The 21787-nt window shown below is 41.3% G+C and overlaps 1 protein-coding gene and 1 non-coding gene across 2 annotated transcripts in view; both read right to left on the reverse strand.

Annotated features, from left to right (window-relative positions):
• The window catches only part of LOC103189352 (WD repeat-containing protein 72), a 166106-nt gene that overhangs the window by 68122 nt on the left and 76197 nt on the right, over positions 1–21787 (reverse strand). Inside the window, exon 20 of the mRNA XM_042344020.1 lies at positions 11378–11474. Coding sequence (XP_042199954.1) covers positions 11378–11474 — 97 coding nt within the window. The remainder of the gene's footprint in view (positions 1–11377; positions 11475–21787) is intronic.
• Positions 1507–1578, reverse strand: trnaa-ugc. Its single transcript has one exon. It is a non-coding gene; the product is annotated as a tRNA-Ala (tRNA).

Raw genomic sequence — 21787 nt, forward strand, 5'->3', positions numbered from 1 at the left:
TAGACGATTGAGGAACACCACAATTTCTTCCTCCCACCCCCGCGCCCCCCAAAAATTATTTAAGCTGACCATCAGATGTGATTGAATGCGTTTAGTGCGTTTTTCTCAGAAAAATATTCAAATGATGCTCAGAATAAATAACAAGCAGCCACTCAGAAGCAAAGTGTACATTGAGCTATTTTTTCCCCTCAGGATGGAAAAGAATTCTTCCCTTTATCTGTGCTTATTGCATGATGAATTAGACCTAGCATTCTTTTAACAATCTCTCCCAATTCTTCATTTATCGTGTTCGTTTTGGGTAAAACAGAATTAAAAAATAGAAACGAACCACGTTAAGAATGAACAGTCTTTGCTCTGAGAGCTGGAGCAAATTCAATGGGATCGAATGGCCTCCTTCTGCACTGTAACTTTCTGTGATTCTATGTGCTTGGGGTTGATACTGAGCAAATAAATAGATCAAGACATGACCAGAACGTCCCTCAGTGGTCTATTGCTTCCTGTATTTTAAGGTGCTGGTTCTTGGTGAATTTGATTGGGATTTAGGAATAAGGCAATGTGTAAAGAATATGTTACCTTTATTCCTAAATCCTAATCAAATTCATGAAAAATGAATGAAACGTTTCTCTTCAGATAACCAACAGATTGTTCTTCCTTTTGTGTTGACGTTAAAGCACTGGGAATGTAACGTGGAGAAAATATTAATCAACATTACTCCAGAACCAACAAATAGCAATTGGCCATTTTCTCACCTACAAGATGTATCAAGAGACTGTAATGGATAGATTCTCAGCTGAAACATATCCCATGTGTGATCACTCAATAGGAACCAAATGCCCTGATGAATCTGATTTGATAAAGTTCTAACCCATGCGCTGTGCAAATATTCCAGTAAGGGGTCAATGCCTGTGAAGATTCATTGGCTTGTGACCAAACTGCAATGCTGCTCTTTAAGGAGAATCTTGGCTAAATCAGGAAGGAGTGCGTCACTGAAAAGACACTCAGGCACCTGTGAGATCAGCCCAATCTTATTGGAATTATGCTTTCAATAAAAGAAAAGAGCAGCAATTAGCGAGTGATCTCCTCTGAGTTCAACAAACAGAAATAAGCAGGACTGCTTTGTTTTGATATAGTTTTAATTGCTGATAGACTGTGATGGGAGGACAGTAGGTTGGATGTTCTGGAGGATTGAGATCAAATCATCCAAAATAATGTTTTAATCCTGTGTGGTTTTTGGAGTGGAGTATTTTTATAATCCACTTTTTTAAAATAATAATATAATAATCCTTGCATTTGATATAGCGCTTTTCGCATCTTCTAGATGTCTCAAAGCGTTTCACAGGATATACTGTAAAGTGAATTGACTGTATAATTGTGGGTGAAATGCAGCAGCCAATTGCGCACAGCAGCGTCCCCACAAACAGTCGTGGTTTGAAGTGACCAATTTATTATTGTTTTTTTTGAGGGATTATTATCAGGCGTGTGGAGTAAGGAAATTTACCCAAGGTTTCGCCCTGCCGGGATTCGAACCCAGGTCTCTCGCTTGCAAAGCGAGTGCTCTAACCACTGAGCTACAGGACTCCAAATATATATATATGTATATCACTCACAACAGTGCAACGTTACCTTTTTACAAAATACACGTACCTCACCTGGGGTACAGGGCAGTGAGAGAAAGGTCTACCGTGAGACACACTAATGCAAGCAATCATTTAATTATGTGTTTATTAGAGGAAATTCTGTTATAAACACACAATAAAGACATATAAAAACCCCCCACAAGGTTTCTATGTCCTAGCAATCACAAGGTGAGCGAAAACAAATATGGGATTAAAAATATAAATAAATAATAAGAATTTGATACTCAATTCGCTATATCAAATGTAAGAATTCACTTTTAACACCAATGAAAACGATAGGCCGTTAAAGGTCTTGGCTCTTACGGGGTCCTTTGCTTTATGTAAAACACTCGCGAGATCCACTTTGCATTGACGGTGCAGAAATCTATCACGCAGCTATTTTTGGAAGCAGGTGGGGGGGGGGTTGGGGGGAGGGTTATTTTGCTTTGGCAATGCTTCAGACACCTAAGTTGTCTTTCGCAGACCCAAGGACTTCAGAGAAAAAGACATTTGCAGACAGATCTCGCCAACTCGCTCCTGTCCTCCTTCCCTATTGCCCTATTGATTGCCCTCTTTGATTTACAAAGAAAGTGGCACTTTAGAAGGGAGACAAATAACCGTGGTGATCCACTCTGAGCCCTCCTCTTCTGCTAATCACTGAGGAAATAGGCAACTGGCCACTCACATTATATGAGGTCAATAATGAACAAACCAGCAAATATGTAAAGAAAGTACAATCTGTGATGAATTTGGCTTGCTCGCTGTTTACGTGGGCTGTCTGATGGTAGATGCAGCTGTTTTGTGCTGTGTTTCCACGCAGCATGTTCCTTCAGGTCACGAAAAAGCTTGGCACAACACCCAGGGACGCAACAACGCAGAACTTGCATTTCGTCCACAGAATACACAGTCACTACAGTTTGCAATAAGATGCTGTAAAGCACTTTGAGGCCATTCAAAGACTTGATGAGCCTCTGTATCAAACGCAAGGGTTATTAACATTATTTATTATCTCAGAACGTAAGTAAGAGGTATCAACCAGAAGTCCTCCTCCGCACTGCTGTGACACACTATGTGAATACAAGTTGTGGTTGTGGCTGTACTGCTGGGAAGAATCTGGCTCCTAATACCTTCCCACTGAGTCTCACCTCGTCCCTTGCTTTTTCAAACTGTCGATGTACAGCAGGCAATTTTTCACTGTTGAGAACTGCAGCTCAATCAGAGGCTAGCGTCGTCATAGCTAGTTAAGTAGTCTCAAGGACATACCCAGGATTTGTCAAGTGCACCTGCGAAAACTTGGGTCTGGAACCAAGCCAAGTGGAGTCTGAGCAAAGAGATGGTGCTGGGAGAGGGGGAATATGTGGGGGAACTGTGCCAAGGCCAAAGGCAATGAGGGAAATATGCTATTGATTGTGATCTAGTTGAGATGGACATCTGGCTTAAATGGCACTGTTTCGTTATCCACACTCACTGTCGAGACACTTACGTCAGTGCACCTCACTGAGGCTTGAGATAATCCAGGTGGTGATTGTGCTTTGTTGACGGGGCGAAGAGTTCATTGGTGAATTGAGAAATGGGACATGAATGCCAACATCCCTTATCAATACACTTTACTGGAAAACTCTGAGAAGTGCTTTGAGACGTTTCATCATGACAAAGCGCTATATCAAACATAAAGATGATTCTCAACTTCTTTTTCACGTCGTCCATCCACCCTCACTTGTCATTTTCTTTATCTATGTTGACAAAGGGGATGGTTTGCAATATTTAATGGGATTCCTTAATGTGAAGTGAAGAGAAACATTAAAACTTTTAATTTTACCTCTTTATCAAACTTTGAGATACCCTCGCAATGCGAAAGGCATTATACAAGTGTAAGTTGCATTGTATTGTAAAAGCGAAGCCCATTTCAATAGTATATTTTGATTCAAAGGACATATAATCGTCCCCTAAAACCTGACTGATTATTAATCGTACTCTAATGATAGCTCAGTATGTAAATATTTAAAAACCTGTATGCGTGCTGTAACCTTGCAGTAAAACATGTGCTAATTCCCATAAAAGATAACACAGCCTGCAACGTGCTGGGCAGGCGGAAGACATTATATAGTTAAGATCACATTATAAACCGCAAGCAAGAGCTCACTTTATCACTGTCTTCTCAACCTTGAGCTGTCTTATTGCCTTGGAATACACTCCAGAGTCTTATTCCATTTAATATATAGAAAGATAGTGATTACGTATCTTTTTCTATGCTTGTTTTTGTTATTGTCGGTGGGGTCCGTCACTCGAAAGTTATGGCTGCTGTTGGTATTTCACACAGATAGGAATTTTGAAAGGGTGAATAGGGAGATGTTAGTTCCACTGGTAGAGAAGCTTGTGACCAGGTAATGAAGTTACACAATAGTCACAAGAAGAGTGAAAGGAGATTTTAGGAGATTTTTGTCCCCCCCCCAAACAGAGTTGTTGGGATGTGGAATGCCCTGTCAAGTAAGGTGGTAAAAGCAGAGTCCATGGTGACTCTCAAGAGGGAAATAGACAGGTGTATGAAAGATACAGGATTGAAAGAGTATATGGATAGAGCAGGGAAGTGGTATTGAATGAATATCATTCTCCGAGAGTCGTTGCAGACTCGATGGGCCAAATGGCTTTGATTGCGTTGTAAATGTCTACGATTCAATAGAAAAAGGGAAGCGCTATACAATGTTTTCACTATAAGATGAAATGTGACCTGTGTGTGTATACTCAACAAGTGGTTCTGTTGTGCACACTTTCTATAGAAAATTGCAAGTGTGCATGGTATTTGTAAGAGTCAAATATTAATTTCAACAAATAACAGCAATTTACACCGAGACACCACCCAATTTTCTTGTGCAATGAAGGCAATGGGATTGACTAATCCCTTGTCATATTATGATCACCTGAAGTAAAATATTACAGAGATAGCTGTGTTCCTTTGATATATTTAATATAGAGCTTTGATGCAATTTTAATTTATATACAATTACATATTTGGTCAGTAAAGCCCGGATTGTGATCCTTCTTTCACACCAACAAATACCATTATATTATTAGGTCAGTAATGCAATGACCTCTGCATCTTAAGTGCCAGCATTACACCAGCCATTCCAGAATTGCCACTTCTCTAAAGTGTATGTAATGATAATAATGGATTTCCTAACAATGTGCAAGGTCACTTTGCACAGACGGACACAGCATCATGACATTGACCTGGGTCAGGAAATAAAGCATCATTATTGAATCTGCTTGTGGTGTATCAAGATTATTATTTAAACGCTGCAATTTGTGTTACGTCGCAGTTTGATCCATATTGGGGTTTTAATCGGCGTTTACTTTCAGATGAAACGCAAGTTACACCTGCTCTTAGTAACCTTTCTCAGCTGCTAATTATCTTGATGTAAAGAAATATTTCCTGGTCTCTGTCCTGTCATTGCCCTTCACAAGCCTGAACCTGTGCCCACTATTCTGCTGCCTTGGTGTGTCTGAAATAATTGTCTCCTGGGTTTACTTTCTCTATCTCAGTTTAGATTCTGTATACCTTCTGTAATAAAGGACTATCTATGATCATATCAGTGAACAAAACAAACTGGATTGAGTCCAGCTCTGGGAAGAGAACACAGATTTATCAACCAAGTCTGCAGAGAACACTTGAAGGGCAAGAGGGAAGAGGTTATTTACTGTTCAGATCAAAGCAAAATGACAGCTTTAACCTACGTTTATTAAATTATATTTGTCAAATAATAAAAGTGCACGATTTAATGTCAGACATAAGCATGTATTACAATAAGCATCAGGTTTTTGTTTTGGTTAGCACTCATAATTTCATATCATTAGGCAGCTAAATAATCAGCGATAAGTTTAAATACCCATGAAACTTATTATTAATAATACAACAAAATTACATTTATATACGCCTTCCACGTCAGGAGGACGCAATCCTTACATTGGATACAGTGGTTTTCGTGTTGAGAGGACAACTCAAAACACTTCACAGGATTTACTTGTAAAGCATAATGACTGCTTATGTTGCAGATGAATGTGGCAGCCAATTTGCGCACAGCAATGCCTCAGCGTTGAGAGCTGAATCCTGGCAAACCGACGGTTCTGGGTGTGTGGACACCAATGGTATTTTTATTCCAGTGGCATTAGAGCTGTCCAGGGCCACAGAATGTTAAGTTCTTTAGACAAGCAGAACTAATTTTAAAACATTACAAAATCAGGAATTGTGACTGCCCTCTATTTACAACGAAGGTCAAATAGAACCTACAAATGGAACCGAGGGCATTAGATTGCCTTTCACTCAATAGACCCTGTCAGGGTTCATCTTCCTCGCAAATAAACACATCGCACGACACTGTTTGTAGTGTCACATCCGAGCGCCAGACTGTAAATGCTAATAGACTTTTCTAACAGTATGCAGAATATGTGGGAATTTAGGTTTCACTGTGTAAACCACAGAACGAGCCACGGCAAAAGTATTTCTAATTGTGCTCTGGTTCGTCATCGAAGGTTAAATATTATTCGGATGCACACAGCGACACAGCTCTCTACCTAAGCTAACCCCCCCCCCACCCTATGTCGCTGTGTTAAACCAATGCTAGTCGATCTGCCACCTAGGTGTGGATGTTAAAAATGCAGCGAAGTGTGAATGAAATCAGAAGCGCAGCTAATCCCATTCGGTTGAAATAGCACACCGTTAGTATTCAGATACACATTTGAATGTGTATTCAGAGTCGGAAAACACAGTAGTGCACCCTGCGACCAAAATAAAAAGGCTCAAGACTTTCACATCCTGAATCACATGAGTGATTTTATCCATGTGAGGTATCAGTAAAACAGCCCCCTTTTGATATACATTGCTCTTGAATGATTTTAAACTGTATCCAGCAAAAAAAAACAAATATCATACTGTGCAACAACAGGGTGAAAATATAGCACACGATCAGCTGACTAAGTCCGTGGATAAGTATCTCATCACCAGATCACATTTTTCACCGGGCTAAAAGTCCATTTGGGTTCCTTTTTCTGAGCTAATTCTGAGCTAATTCACATACGTATATACGTGTATATATAAAAAATAGATTTGCAAAAGTATGGCTTCTTTTTTTGCTTCATCGGCTAGGTGCAAAATCGGCAGCGATTTCGATTCCAAGACATTCATTTCTGTGCGGTTCGAAATCTCGGTATCTCTGCGCTGGTGAAGCTGAGGTGAGGTCTCCTTACCTCTCCTCAATCCCGTTGCTACCAACTCCATTCCTTTGAAGCAAGGACACTCCACAGCCAATTACCATTAATTTCCACCCACAATTTCAGCTCCTCAGAGCAATATCGTTTGCCGGTGACCTGGCTTGAACTTGCCTTTTTGTTTTGTTTTGATAGAATACATTTTCCCGCGCGGAGCAGAATCTTTCAGAATCCTGTTCCCCCGAGTAATTATCTCTCATCTCATAACATTCCCCGATAATCAATAAGAGCATTTTTTTTTCTCTGCCACTGCAATAGTTTAACTGATCGAAGCAAGTTTATTCTAGACACACAGCCTGTTCGGATAGGATATTCTGGGTGTTTCTATTCTTTTGAATAGAAGCACATTTTTATTTAAAAAAAAGTCGGGGGGCTTTTTTTTGGTCACAAGTTGAAAGTCCGTGAAAGGGTTAATAGTACAGTGCCGGTTAACCAAGACAATTTCAAGGGCTCCGCCACTTTAAGGAGATTAGTCTGATCTGGAGCTCTCGGCCTCCCTCTCTCCCAGAATGGAGCATTGTGCTTGGATAGCCCTGTTGCCCACTTACTGATGTAAACTTCAGAAAATTGCTGTGATTCCATTGTGTGCAAGAGAGGCTTTAATCTAATCAGGTTAGAATTGGAAGTATCAGTGTCAACTGATGGATTGTTTGAACTTTGCTGAAACCCACTGCGACTCAGAGGAGATGGTTTGCTGGAATAAGGCCTGGTGTATCTTGTAAATAATATGAAATATACATTGCGTTGCATATGTTGCTATCAGTGGGGCGGGGGAATGGGTCAATTAAGTGAAATATTCCTTCCAACCACTGGTCCACCTTATTGATTGTTGTACATGTGAAATGCAATGTTGGGGTCTAAATGGGGCAATTTCAATGTGTCTATGAATAAAGACCTCAGACTGTGCTTTGGGGGTACTAAACGAGTTTAGACAGCTAAAGCTACATAGCTTGCCATTGCAAGTAATCTCTGACATGAGTCAGCTTCTCGAGAATAGAGGGAATAATGGTTCCGCATATTAAAGTGATATTTCTTATGTTTTATGTTCTTTCCTGACAACTAATCTATTCACATTTTCGCTCTGGCAATTTGTTTAGAATCGCTAATTAACACAGCTACAAAGCATAGATGATCTATAATCAATGCAATTATTATTAATATTTATGTAGTTTGTTTAAAAAAAGTCTTGAGTTGGACAGAGGTTAATTTAAATACATTCTAGCATCTCTCACACATGAAGGATTACTGAATATAATGACCTTCAGCCTGAAATTCCGCCCTCTCTTAGCCAGCAAAACTTTGTCTCAAAAATCTTAGATTTGCAGAAAATCAAGTTGGAACTGGAAAATATCTGAGATAAGTCGTTAAACTCATAAAACATAAAACTCCGGTAATCATAAAAACAAAATGCCGAAACTTCACACATGAACTTCCAAAACTGTTTCTCCACACATCCCTCGACACACAGATCCTCACGCACGCTTATGTTGAATGCATGAACACACACATACATACATAGAGACAAAATCAATTGGCCCAAAAGTGAAAGTATATATATTTCTGCGTTCACTCAGTGCTTGTGGAGATGGAATGATGCAGTGTACTTTACTAATGCCCGTGTTTGCTTCCAGCATTTCACAGACTCCGAGCTATGTAATGCAGATACTCTTGGCAATTGTAAACAGAGGGAGATTTCGATAGTGGATGTGATTTATTTACTAAGCAACGCTTTGCAGACTTGGCCTGATTGAATGCTCCTTGCTCCCTTGCTACAGTCTCCGAGGTTACGGCAATCAGATACAAGTCACAGAGATCTGAATCCTCTGCAAATGGCCCAGTTTAGTTGTGCATTGGCTGTGGAGCATCTTTTTCGGTCCACCTACTTGGGCCCTTAAATACACACTGCACCTCCCTCAGGACAGCTTGGGCTGCCTGAACTTCCTGAGCCGTTTCAATCGATGTCAGCAGTGTTGGGTTCAGAAATTCATACTTTACTCTGTGCAGCACTGCTCATAGCAGAGAAGTCTCATTGTCTACAATTGTCTTATGAATGACTTTCATCTGATCAGTTGGGGTCACTCTGAAACTTGGCATCGACAAGGATGATTGAAAAATATTCCTTTGCTTCCACTTTCACAACAACAACTTGCATTGATGTAGCGCCCAACACGTAGGGTAACGAGGGAGGCAAAAGGAGGATTTAATGAAAAACAAGGAATTTAGGTTAGCTCTATTTACTTCTCTAAATTTGATTTGTATTTCCTCAAGGAAGTGTCATTTTTCTCCAGTTATCCTGGCTTTGCAATTTCTTCTCACTTAAATCCACCCCAACATTGAAATGAATTATCTACTCGACCCATTGTTGTTTGCGAGGTGTTACTTGCTATTGGTTAGCTACCAAGTTGGCCAAAGTAACAGCATCCAACTTCATTTCTAATTACTCTTGCACTATAAAGTGCTTCAAGACTATTCTTTTTAATGAGAGTTATGGTATAAATGTAAATGTTCGCTAATTATTATTGATATTATTATTTCATAATGCAGTCACTACATTTGACAGTAAATTCTGTGAAGCGCTTTTAGACGTCCTTCTGATATGATTTATCAAATGCAAGGATTATTGGAACTGCTGTATTCAATGGTAAAGCACATTTGGTCTATTTAACGCAGCTGCCCATAGCTGGTGCCTGTATACTTTGGTCAAAGCAGATTTCCTCATTGTTGCTACCTAATGGGTGCTGGTAGTCATGTTGGACATCTATTGAATCTGCCCGAGAGGGAGAGATGCTGGTGTTTGACTGCTCTCCGACACCTGAGACCCAGGCAGTGGGTTTAGTAGTTGAGTGTAGATGACCTACTAATGACAGAGGGCCACTGGATTGGGCAATATCTTGCAGCAGGAGACTGAAGCCCTCAACCTACCAACCGTAGAGTGGTGGCAGAAGCTGCAAGAGTCACCACGGTCCTGAACTGTTACACCACGGGATCTTTGCAGGTCACCCCTCGGGAGGGCTTACTTGGAGTTAGTCAGGCTCCAGTGTGCCGTTCCATTGATCAAATGGCACAGGCTCTGTTTAACCTGTCTGCAAGATACATTCCCTTCGGGAGAAACCCACAGAGACCGCAGCACAGGCAGAAAACATTTTTTTATTTTAAAAAAAACAAATCGCAGGTATCCCCAGAGCCCAGGAAGTGACTGACTACATGACAGTTTGATCTCCAAACAAAAATCCTTCAGCTCACACACGTTGGAAATCCTTTCATTGTTTAAATGATCAAGCGATCGGCGAGCATCGGAGCGAGGACTGTGCAGGTGGATGAACAATATACACTTTCCCCCCCCAAACTACATGGGGATCCTTATCTGTACCCCAATTATTCGAGCGGGCGGGTGACTCCTTGGAGACCTGAGCTATGACCCACATTGTCAACACCATCTTCCCCTAGTGAAACGAAACACAGGCAAGCTTTTTACACTCTGCATTCAGGATGTTTTTGTTATTTGGAATCGCGCCTTGATCAGTCTGGAGGAGCTTCACAGAAACCCTCTGTAATGGATACCTGCAGAGTATCACCAATGGAGCCTAACCCTCCCTCTATAGATATGATATGACATATGATTCCAATTCACAAAGAGCCTTGGATTGATTTTGTCCACTGTGTCCGTGCTACCACTTTTAAGAGCAATCCTTTCAGTCTTATTTCCCTGCCCTTTTCCCCATACCCGTGTAGTTAATTCCTAACACAAATTTCTCAGGTGGATGGAATTAGTTGTTCCTAACTCTTGCATTATGGGGCTATCGTTTGCCTACAAACACACAACCACTCCATTCTACGTCCTCCCAACGTGAAAGCCACTGTATTAAATGTAAGGATTATGACTATTATAATGAATAATAAGAATGTCAGAGATGCTACATCTTGTTAGCATCCAGAACACCGGTGAGAAAGGCTTGCAAGGGAGTCAAAGGGAACCGTTGTCATGGTAGCACAGAGCTTTGTTATATGACCTTTCACTTTCAGAAGAGAAACAACGAGGTGTCTCATCAGGAAGATGGCAGCAGACAATTTTTCAAGCACGAGCCAGGAAAGTCCATTGACCTCGGGACAGTTGTATCAGTTGATGAGTGTCCGACAACCGGATGTTCGTTCATCGAAAAAAAAAGACTATTTGAAAGTGGTTGCTTTAGGGTACATCCTTCTAAGTGACTCTTAGAGGCAGATAAAGCAGTGTATTCTGCCAAGTTCTCTTTATCATACAGGTTGGGGTAACTGTTCCCTTTAATTAGTCTATTGATCAGTCTGATAGGAATATCCTACGCTGAGAAAAGAAACACTACAGCACAGTGGGTGAAGAGAATTTGTGTCCTTGATCGCTGAAAATCCTGAGGGATGGAAACTATGGGGATCATGCAGCATGAAAGGCACCAACATATGGAGGAGTGGATCGGTGAATCAGGACTTACCTTAAGATTAACCAGATCTGCACAGATCCTTACCGGAATGTGATCCGTTGCCTCAAGTGGAAATGCAGGGATCGTGGTTTGGAGATACGCCAGAGCATCCGATTCCATCGGAGAAAATGGTCATCCCCTTCTGAAGAAGAGTTTCAAAGGGTTAGAGAGAACAAATGTTGTAAAGCGGCCAACAAAAGGTTAAACAAAGTCACACACAAAGTCGCAGAATACCTGTTACACGAGGGTGTTCATGAAAGCAGGCAATGTTTTCTCACCCAACATACATCCACTACACCATGATAACTTATTTATGATGCACCACTGAGATTTTTCAACCATTGCTTATACTTTTCTCCCCCTACGGCTGACCCCAGGTCAGCGATGTGCTGACAGCGGATCTCAGAATGCTTACACTTTGAAGATGTGTTAAAAGGATACGCTACCCTGAGCCTCTACGCCCCCAAATCGACCAGGCTGAAGTCCATTTGTGCAAGAGTTGACCAAACCAAAATTTGTCCCAAACACTCGGTTGGGTGAACCTGCAGATGCAGTGACCCTTTGTTGCTGATCAAAGATTAACAACATGTAGCAAGAGTAGCAAGTGCTGTGCATTTACTTCTGACTCTCATTGCAATAAAATGACACACTCAAACATCCATCAGAGGCATAATTTTGCCGGATGTACGTAAGATCACCTTGTAATTACACGCACAAGGTGATCCGGGGCAGATGCGATATGTGCAAGAGTGACCTGACAAGAGGTTCACCTTTCACCTCGATACAGACGACAGTTGCTATATAGCTACACAGTTTGGCTTGAGACCTTTGACCCGAGTTGGATGTGCACCAAATTGTAATGCGAGCTGCGTGCACGTCACGGGGCTGGAATTAAACCTTGAGATTTACACGTGCACAAAAGCTTGAGAAATGATTTTAAAACAATTTAAAAAAAAAAAATCTCGCAATAATAACAATGCAATAATCCTTGCATTTGATATAGCGCTTTTTCACGTCTTCGAGACGACTCAAAGATCTTCTCGAGAATCTACTGTGAAGTGAATTGACTGTATATTTGTGGGCGAAACGCGGCAGCCAATTGCACACAGCGGTGTCCCACAAGCAGTCGTGGATTGAGTGACCAAATTATTTATTTATTTATTTTTCTTGAGGGATTATTATCAAGCGTGAGTAGTAAGGAAACTTGCCCAGGGTTTTGCCCTGATGGGAAACAAACCCAGGTCTCTCGCTTGCAAGGCGAGTGCTCTAACCACTGAGCTACAGGTCTCCAGTGGCTCTGCCATTTTGACAACCTTATGTCAAATGTCATTTGCAATGCCATTTTGACAACATTATTTTTTGGGATGCCAAAAAAATACAGCGTTTCCGGAAGCCATTGGTTGAAAGCTTTTGAAACCCAGCAATAATACAATATAATAATAATCCTTGCATTGATGTAGCACCTTATCGTGTCTTCGAGACGTCTCAAAGCGTTTCACAGAACACCAAAGTCTTCTTTCTGTGTTAGATGCTAAACCTGGTTGAATGAGGTATCAGAGCGCACAAGCCATATACTGCCTGCCTGCTTAACTGCCACTAACAATAATCGTTATATTGAAACACAGAATTAAAAACTGAGGTGGACATCTGAACTGAGTTCCAAAGAGGTACATCCAAATCCCTGCAGGATTCCCTGTTTAAAAAATCTCACAATGTAGTCTCCTGTTGTTGCTCGAGTACGAAAACACCTTTATCCTATAGCTGAACCAAGCTTTATCTGACGTGGGAGCACTTGATGGTGACACAGGATACAAACGGTAGAAGAAATGTTAGGTAAGAAAGTAGGAATCTTTCACTTTGGTGAGCAGAAATTCATAAAGAACCAGGGACAGAACGGATCAGTGCTGGACTCAAAGTAAAACAAGAGATACACTTCTCTGTCTCTCATAATCTATTGATATTTTTGTCCAAATGCATGGGTTAAACGGGGAGACTGCATAAAAAGCTTTTGATTTGCTGCAAGACTCTTGAATTTGCAGACACACAAACATACACAAATTAAGGCAAGACGTTAAAATGGTTGCGGCCAATGCTTTTTTAATCAGGGGAGAAATTCCACCTGGGTCTAGATTTACTCTATTTATGCAACACTTCAGAGGCAAATTTGGCAAATGAGGCTTTAATTCCGAAGTTGTTTTTGTTGTGTGAATTTCTTTTAAGGCAAAGGAAAAACAACTATTAAGTTAAGACCAAGTTTGACAATTTGCCAAATTCTTAAACGCCCTGAAAGACTACATCAATAGAGTAAATCTAGACCTAGGTGGAATTTTTCCCCCAAAAAGGCTCTTGATCAGTTCCACACGGAAGCTTGGCTCATCTTAGCAGCAAACTGCTATTCAAATGAACCCTCCAAGCTCTGGAGATAAATCCTCAAGACCTGTCAGCTCCCTGTAGACAGATACAGTATTACCACACAATAATAAACAGGCGTTAATGATAATTTTTTCGTGTTAGAGGGTGGGGGGTGAGATGTTAAAGCTGTCATTTATTTTGACAGAATGGGCACAATTAAAATGATATGTGTCACCCGATTAAAAAAAACCTTTAGGAATTAATCTAGCATGAAACAAGCGCTGTGTAAATACAGCATATGCTCAGAAATTAATTTCACATAAGCAGATGATGCGATCAATTAGAATTAATTATACAAACCACGGCCCGCATACTTTTGGAATCCCCTTCATACAACATGCTAATCTTATTACACAGGCGTCAGCCAGCACACCTATAATCATTCTGCTTCTGTTCCGCCTTGCATTAGCACACAATTTTACAGGCTCTTGAAAATAAGGCTGACAGCTGTTCCGTGGGTCAGCTCTGTGTCAATTAAATACAGGGGGAAAATTGAAAGCCTTCTTTATGAATGACAATTCAGAAATATGCTTCCGTTAATCATACTGTAATCACCCGGGTGATTATGGCTTATGGATTCAGTGGTGATGGTGGGGAGGGTGAGCGGGGAGGGTATTTGGGCAATAATCCTATTGAAAGAAACACACTAAAGTCCTTCTGATTATTAGTATTTAAGTGACCCAAGCTTTTGCGGTTACCAGATTTAGCTTTGATTTTTCTCCCAACTAATGTGACTGGGGAAAAAAACTACCCCTAGACCAGCTGTAACATAGGGGCAACCTGTCAGCTGTTGTGGTGTAACAAAGGGATAGCCTTAACAAAGTAGCACAATGCCTTCTCCCTTAAGATTAGAACAACTCTCTTCAGATCAAAAGATCAACATTTCTTGATGTTTCTGCAGTTGGAAGAGTCAAGGATTAACATTACCTCCTGGAGATCTGCAGTTGCGTGAACTGCATTTTACATTCTGCACCAGTATTCTGAGTCGATACATCATTGAGTTCAGCTCATTGACCAGCCAAGTGCAGCCGTGATTTGGCTCCTTTTCTGACAAACTTTCCAAGTAGTGTGCATTGCTTGGCTTGGTTTGGCTTGACTGGGCTGGGAGCAACGATTTGGCGAGCGAGGGTTAAGGTGGTGAAACAAAGCCCAAGCTAATTATAATCTCGCTCAGCAGCCTGGCTTTGTAATGGTGGTGGCTCTGCTCCTTATCTGACCTCCTTTTGCCAGCTGGTTTATCACACTTTAATGGAGAAGGATAATAGGTGTGTGGGAGAGGGTTGGGGGGAGGGGATGCGAGTCAAAGGAAAGACTCAGGACTCAGCTGGGATGGCACGGGCCAGTCATGAATAAACTAAATAATCCTCTGCAGTCTTAAGGATTCATCCTCAAGAAGCATCTCTGTTATAATCCTTTCTTAACTTGATGGAAAGCACCATGAAGTTTGCCTTACTTGTCAGGCTGTACCATTCCACAGATGGTCCACTGTATAAGCTGTGGGGAAAGAGGTTAATATATCAGCATGGTGTGTCATCTCCTAAGGAAAATGTTTGGGGAAAATAACTTCCAAAGGAACTGCTGAAAACAATGAGACTTCTCTCTCTTTTTGTTTCGTCCCCAAAATACAGTCAATTCACTTTACAGTATATTCCGTGAAGTGCTTTGAGACATCTCGGTGACAAGATAAGGCGCTATATCAAATGCAAAGATTGTTATTATTATTATTTTCAACAAAGCCTAAAAAGGCAAGGATTTCTTTGACATTTTTTCCCCCTTCTTTTCGCATTTCAGAACGTACAGAGTTTACATGATTCTCAAACCCGTGCCTTGATTTGAGTGTGTGGAAATCCAGCTTCCAAATTAAGACTGAATTTTAAAAATTGTTTGAAGTTTTCATGCCTTGAAATTTTTCAAGCCTAGATGTAGACAGAATGTCTCTACTTCCCCCCACACCCCACCAAAAAAATAAAGCTCTAGAAATCGAGGCGCTAATCAACGGGTTGGGTAGAAATGCAGCAGTAAAGGTTTTTGCCGTGAGGAAGAACTCATGCAGTATTGCACACCGAAAAAGATGGATCAAACACTGAGCGCATAACGATGGGTTGGCCTTGGTAATAGTGACGGGGAAGCTCTCAAGAGTTCCCGCAGCAGACAGAGAAAATTAAATAGCACCAAGGCGCTTTCTACTTGACAGCGTTGGTGTTGTTGCCTATATGGGGGATATATTTGCGGTGGAGGAGGAGAGGGGGCATAGGAACTAACAGTCGCTCACTAACACTTGCCTAGCTAGTAAAGGGCGACATGTCAAATTAGTTCTAAAACGTCCCTTTCATATCATAGGGTTAAATAGCTTCTCAAGGATACCAGTTACATCAATTACAAGGAATCATGCCTTTTCATTGAATTGTTAAAGCAGCTCTGGAATATGCCTCTCATTGTAACTGATGATGGAACTTGTGGTATCTTGGGCTGAAATCTTGTGCATGCAGCAAATGCATTGTTACACTAAAAATGTGGCTTCTTGTTTATCGCTTGAATAACCCAGACCCCTGCTTGCTTTTCTCTTAGAAAAGAATTAACGGCAAGAATTATCACTGAGACGTCCTTAACACAGTATACTAAAATACTGAGTCATTGCGGTAATTATTTTGCCACTGCCCTGGGGTAAAATTGGGCAAGGTGTATGATTTTCAGAATGTGCCTCAATTTTTTTGTTTAGTCAGCCTTATATTTGACCCATGTGGAAATCCATCATCGTGCTTAACACTATCCAAACCAGAGTAAGAATTCCACATATGTATGCCACTTACACATGGACGTTTCCCTGTATCTGGAATGGAATGTGCCCTTCGGGGACACACCTTGCTTACCTAATATTAGGTGCAGGTTGGTGAGAGTCAAGGCTTGGGGATCCCAGAGCGTACATGAGGGTATTGCTAAACCAGCAAAAACCACGTAACTTGTATTGAGAGCAATGTTTGGCAAGCTCCCCTCTTACCTGTCCAACTAGGATCATCCTACTCATTCCAGATTTGTCTCGAGGAGTTAACAGGAGCCACGTAGGAACAACTGCTTACTCCAAAGTATGTCTGGAGATGAAGAGAAACTATGGCTTGTACCTCACCCAGATCTCATTGACTAGCCATTGTTTCACTAGATCTTTACAACGTACAGCGTTACAAGACTCCAACCTGCGTGAAGGATGCTACAATAAATGCTATGAAGTTGTTATTGTTTGTGTGGTGTGTGTAAGGGAGAGGGTTTGGTGCTTTTCTTTTTAAACAAATGTTGTTAAGTGGGTTAGCAAACCACTTTTCACTTCTGGGATTGGGTTTCAATCCACCCTAGATTGATGGGCTGCAAGCTTGAAAGCCTCCACTGACTGCTTGCTGAAGGAAAACTGAGCTCAGGCAGCCTTGACCACTGTTCCTTGTGGGCATGAGTCGACAGCAAGAAATAAAGTGCTCGTAATTCAGCACAAATTGGCGTTCTCACCCAAAGAAGACAAATGATGGCCCGTGCGGGAAATAGAAGGTTTACTCAAGCTACAGACAGGGAAAGGGTTGGGGTTGAGGCAGAGTGTCAGTAATGCTCTCGCCTCTAAATCAGAAGCTGCAAGTTGGAACTTTGACACATAGTCTGGACCAGGGTGGCCCAACTGGCAGCCTGCGGGCCGATTTCACCCAGCTGCCCCTCCCTCCATATCATCTGACCCACCTGCTTCTTCCATAACCCATAAATGTTATTTATGTTTCTGGAAGGGAAACACAAACATATTGCTTATGTGGTCCACGGAAGTTTCTCAAATAAGGTATCCGGCCCTCAGCAGCAAAAAGGTTGGACCCTGACACTCCAGTGCCACACTGGGGGAGCACTGCATCGACAGAGGTGCTGTCCTTCAGATGAGATGTTAAACCAAGGTCCTGCCTGGCACAGAAACAGGCCATTTGTCCCAACCTGATTCTGCTAGTAAATGTCTATCAGTACAAGTACTGGCATGGACAATACATTGTCTCAGATAAAATCAATCATTCACTTTGTGACTGTTTGTGGGACACTGCTGCGCACAGATCAGCTGCTCCGTTTATCTACAAATAAGCAGTCACTGTACTTCGCAATAAATCATTTGGAGCACTTTGAGGCGTAATCTCTAGTGAAAGGCGCTATATTAAATGCAAGGAATATTGTTAAGTATTTTACCCTTATTGTAAAAGCAGGGAATTGGGATTAGGACGGATGGCTTCTGTGAGGATCGAACACCGACAGGATAAAAATAAAGTAAATGGCCCCCAACTGTGTTGTACATGTATATGGTTCTATGGATTATCAAATCTATAAGGAAATGTCGCAAACTTCACTTGGTTTTCATGTATGTGGCACAGCAGCTTGCGAAGTGATGTGCATTCAGACATTTCCTCTCGATGCTGTCTCAGATTTGTTTCCAAATTGTTCAAGAAACATAATTATTTAGAACAAATATCTCTGTTCGTCTGAGTGGAATTTAAGTGATAGCCACTGCTGTTATGTGATGCCAAGCAAGAAACCTTCTTGTGTGAATTCAGGAATCACTTCAAAAACCTCCCCCGGCTGTCAGTAATCCTTTCTCTCCCAAACATCTTTGACACATTCAGTTTTATTTTTTTTAATATCAGGGAGACATTTCTTCAGCATCTTCACATTGTAAACTGTTTCCCCTCCAATCTCTAGCTAAACAGACTTTGTAAGAAAGGCCCATTTATTTGCAGTGGAGCCTCGATTATCTACCACGGCAGATCCAAACCTCTTGGATAATTAGAACAATCCTTGCATCTGATACAGCGTCTTATCACATCGTCGATTGTATAGTGTTTGTGCTTTTCGTAGGCAAACCCGCCAGTCGATTTGCACCCGTCAGAGTCACACAAACAGCCATGAAATGAGTGACAAATTTACTTAGGAAGTTGTTGGCTAAGACACATGATCGGGAGGAAGCTCCTTCTCTTTTCCAATATTTTTGTCGACTGCGCATTCTGTAGGCAAATGAAGCAGTCACTACACTTTAATGTGAGATGTCCTCCCGACATAAAAGACGCCATATCAAATGCAACCATCATTATTCTCATCATCGCCAACGCTGACAGCAAGGTTCACTTTCGGGGTATATAAGAAGTGAATGTTCATCAACCACAACAACAACTTTTATTTATATGGCACCCTAAACAAAAATACCTTGTTGCATTTTTTTTGCGTGAATATTTTAGGTCAGTAACAATATAAAGTACCATCAGAGTAATGTATAGGGTATATAGTTCTTTGCATTAATTTTTTTCCCCCCAAGACACCAATAAAAAGTCTTAAAATCTGTTCTAGTTGGAGATTGCTGCTGGCGTGTTGAAAGGTTGCTGCCCACTGCTCCTGTCAATCTATTCCTTGGTCATTGCACAAAATTGCTGTCACCTTTTGCACTCCTCTGTTCTCAGCAAATGCCAGGTTCTTTGGAACAGACTGTACGATAATAAATCAGCCACTATTTCTGAAATAAATAATTTCTAGGGTAGGGAGAGAAAATAGCACAGTCAAACAAGTTCATTTTTGCATAAGAATACCTAGTATTTTATTTTCAGGCTAAACCTAGATTTCTCATACGCAAACCCATTATATGTGACATTTACCTTACTAAGCTCTGTCATGCTTTACAGCAAATACTGTACTAAACAAATTAAAGCAGGATGACAGTAATTTTGCCAACATGATCATCTGTCTTCATTAAAATCTTTGTGAAATTGCATTGCAGCATTTAAACCGATTTTCCTGGAACTGTGGAACGTCTTGAAAAGGTTGGAGGTTTTTAATGAAAGCACGCGGAGCGCATCGCATTTTTAGAAAATAAAGTGGAGCTTTGAATTTCTGTGACTTATGGAGGTTGGACCTTTACAATAAATAATATTCCTTGAATTTAATACAACATCAAATCTTGTCATCGAGACGCCTCAAAAGCTTCATAGGAATTTACCGTGAACTGTAATGACCGCGCAGACATACGTTTATAGGCAAACGTAACAGCCAGTTTGCGCGTAGCAATGTCCCACTAAACAGCCATGAAGCAAATGACCAATTTTACCTGATTATTGGCCAGGACACTGGGTGAAATGCCCTTCTCTTTTTGAGTAAAGAACTTTAATCCTCCCTTTTTTAGGAATAATAATCTCTATTTGCATCTGATTTCTTCCTTCCTCTATTCCTATTGTGATACACACTGTTTTTTTTTGCGCTCAGGTTTTTATTTCCTTTCGTTGACCATCGGACCGAGACACAACACCTAACGGAACGCTTGTCTGCTGGACTTTGTGCCCACCAGTCGAACGGGAAGGTGCACAAATCACTGGATCGCGAGCAAAACAAGCGGGAGTCAATAACGTAATAAAACTTAGAAGTGAATACTCTGCCAACAGCTATTTCAGATTGTTCCATTCTCTTCCCCTTGTCAGTAATTTTCTTCCCCCCCAAAGATGCTATTTATCATCATTAAGGGACAATATGAGCAGCTGTTTCCAGACTATTATCAAAATGACTACAGATGACATCCAGTGTTGTTCTCGCACTTTCAAAAGTAATTTTGCTTCCAAAAGGCTTTTGCCCTCTGTCACTGAACGCTCGTAAGGAACTAAATAGGAAGCAGTTTAAATAAGGCCCATTAACAAGTGACTAGTATCAAGCGCGCTGTGGGAAGCATTTGCTGTGGCTGTTTTGAAATACAGCTCTCAAGAAGATAAATACTTTTATCCTGAAGTTAAACCTAGCTGACCTTGGCTGGAAATTTTTGTCAGTTGTCCAGATACTAACTGCCCAGTACCTGACAAATGAGGCAGCTCAGGTTCATCCATATTCTCTTCCCGAGTCTATTGGTTGAAACCTCTCGGACATCCCACCTGCCTGACACCTTGGATCATGATGAATTGTCTCAAACTCCAGCCCCAGATTGTTTTTTAACATTTAATTTAGTTTCTTCCTGTGCTTGGATGAACATGGCCCTGTTATGGATTTCTACTCTAATGTACTCCAGCAGATTCGGAGAACTGGTCTTTGCAAGATGTGGAAATTATAGAGGCCAGATCAATAGTCAAGGTCCTGACCCCTGCCTCTGATTTTGTACTCTGCCCTGAGGGTTTCTCCCCTTGAAAGTCTTGAACTGCTTTTAATGTGAAGACAAGTGCATTTTGACAACGTACGCTGCTGTGGTGCATAACTGAGATGTGTATCCATATCCATTTCCCTTCTAGTTCAGTAGCTTTAATCCAGCCAGCATAATAGGAATGACCCTTCATGCATTTGATTAGCTGTAATGTGTCTCATGCTTATAGACCTGATTGACCTTTTGAAACAGAGTGATAAGACAGACAAGACAGGAGGAGACACTAATAGAGACCTTTAGCTCCTTGCTTTAGCAGCGAGAGCAAAAAAAAAGTAAGGTTACGTGAGTTGGAGAATCAAATCAAAAGCCTAAAAGGAATTTTAAGAGTAATTTCACAGAGCTCCAAACAACACCCCATACATCCTGCTTTCTGAAGACTATCATTCCCTACGTATCCATTTGTCAGAACAGGTGGGAGCACATCACTCTCGGCTGGATCGAGAGACCGTTGAGGAATGTGGTGTGTCGGAGATCCGGGCAGCCAGGAGATAGATGCGTCTGGCACAGTAAATGTAACTTTGAAGCGAATTGTATGTACCATTGGATGTGACTTCCACACCCTACGTCAAACAGAGTGCTTCTCCCCCTGCGATTCCTCAGCACACACTGAGCACGTCCAAATGGAGAAGCAATCTGAAGCTTTTCGCTCCAAACGGATACAATAGAAGTGGTATTTGCGGCATTGTAAAAGGATGTGGAGCAGCCAATGTCTCTGTGGCTGGGGTCAGGGCTTTCACTATCGCTTCAGCATTAGTGCGCTATTGTCAGGAATTTGTGGAATTGTCTCTGTCTTCATGAAATACCAAATTATTGCAGTGTGCTCACGCTAAATAGCTCCGAGACTCTATCCTGTGTAAAGTGTGTGGTATAAA

The sequence above is a fragment of the Callorhinchus milii genome, unplaced genomic scaffold (genome assembly GCF_018977255.1).
Source record: "Callorhinchus milii isolate IMCB2004 unplaced genomic scaffold, IMCB_Cmil_1.0 Scaffold26, whole genome shotgun sequence".
Lineage (NCBI taxonomy): Eukaryota > Metazoa > Chordata > Chondrichthyes > Chimaeriformes > Callorhinchidae > Callorhinchus > Callorhinchus milii.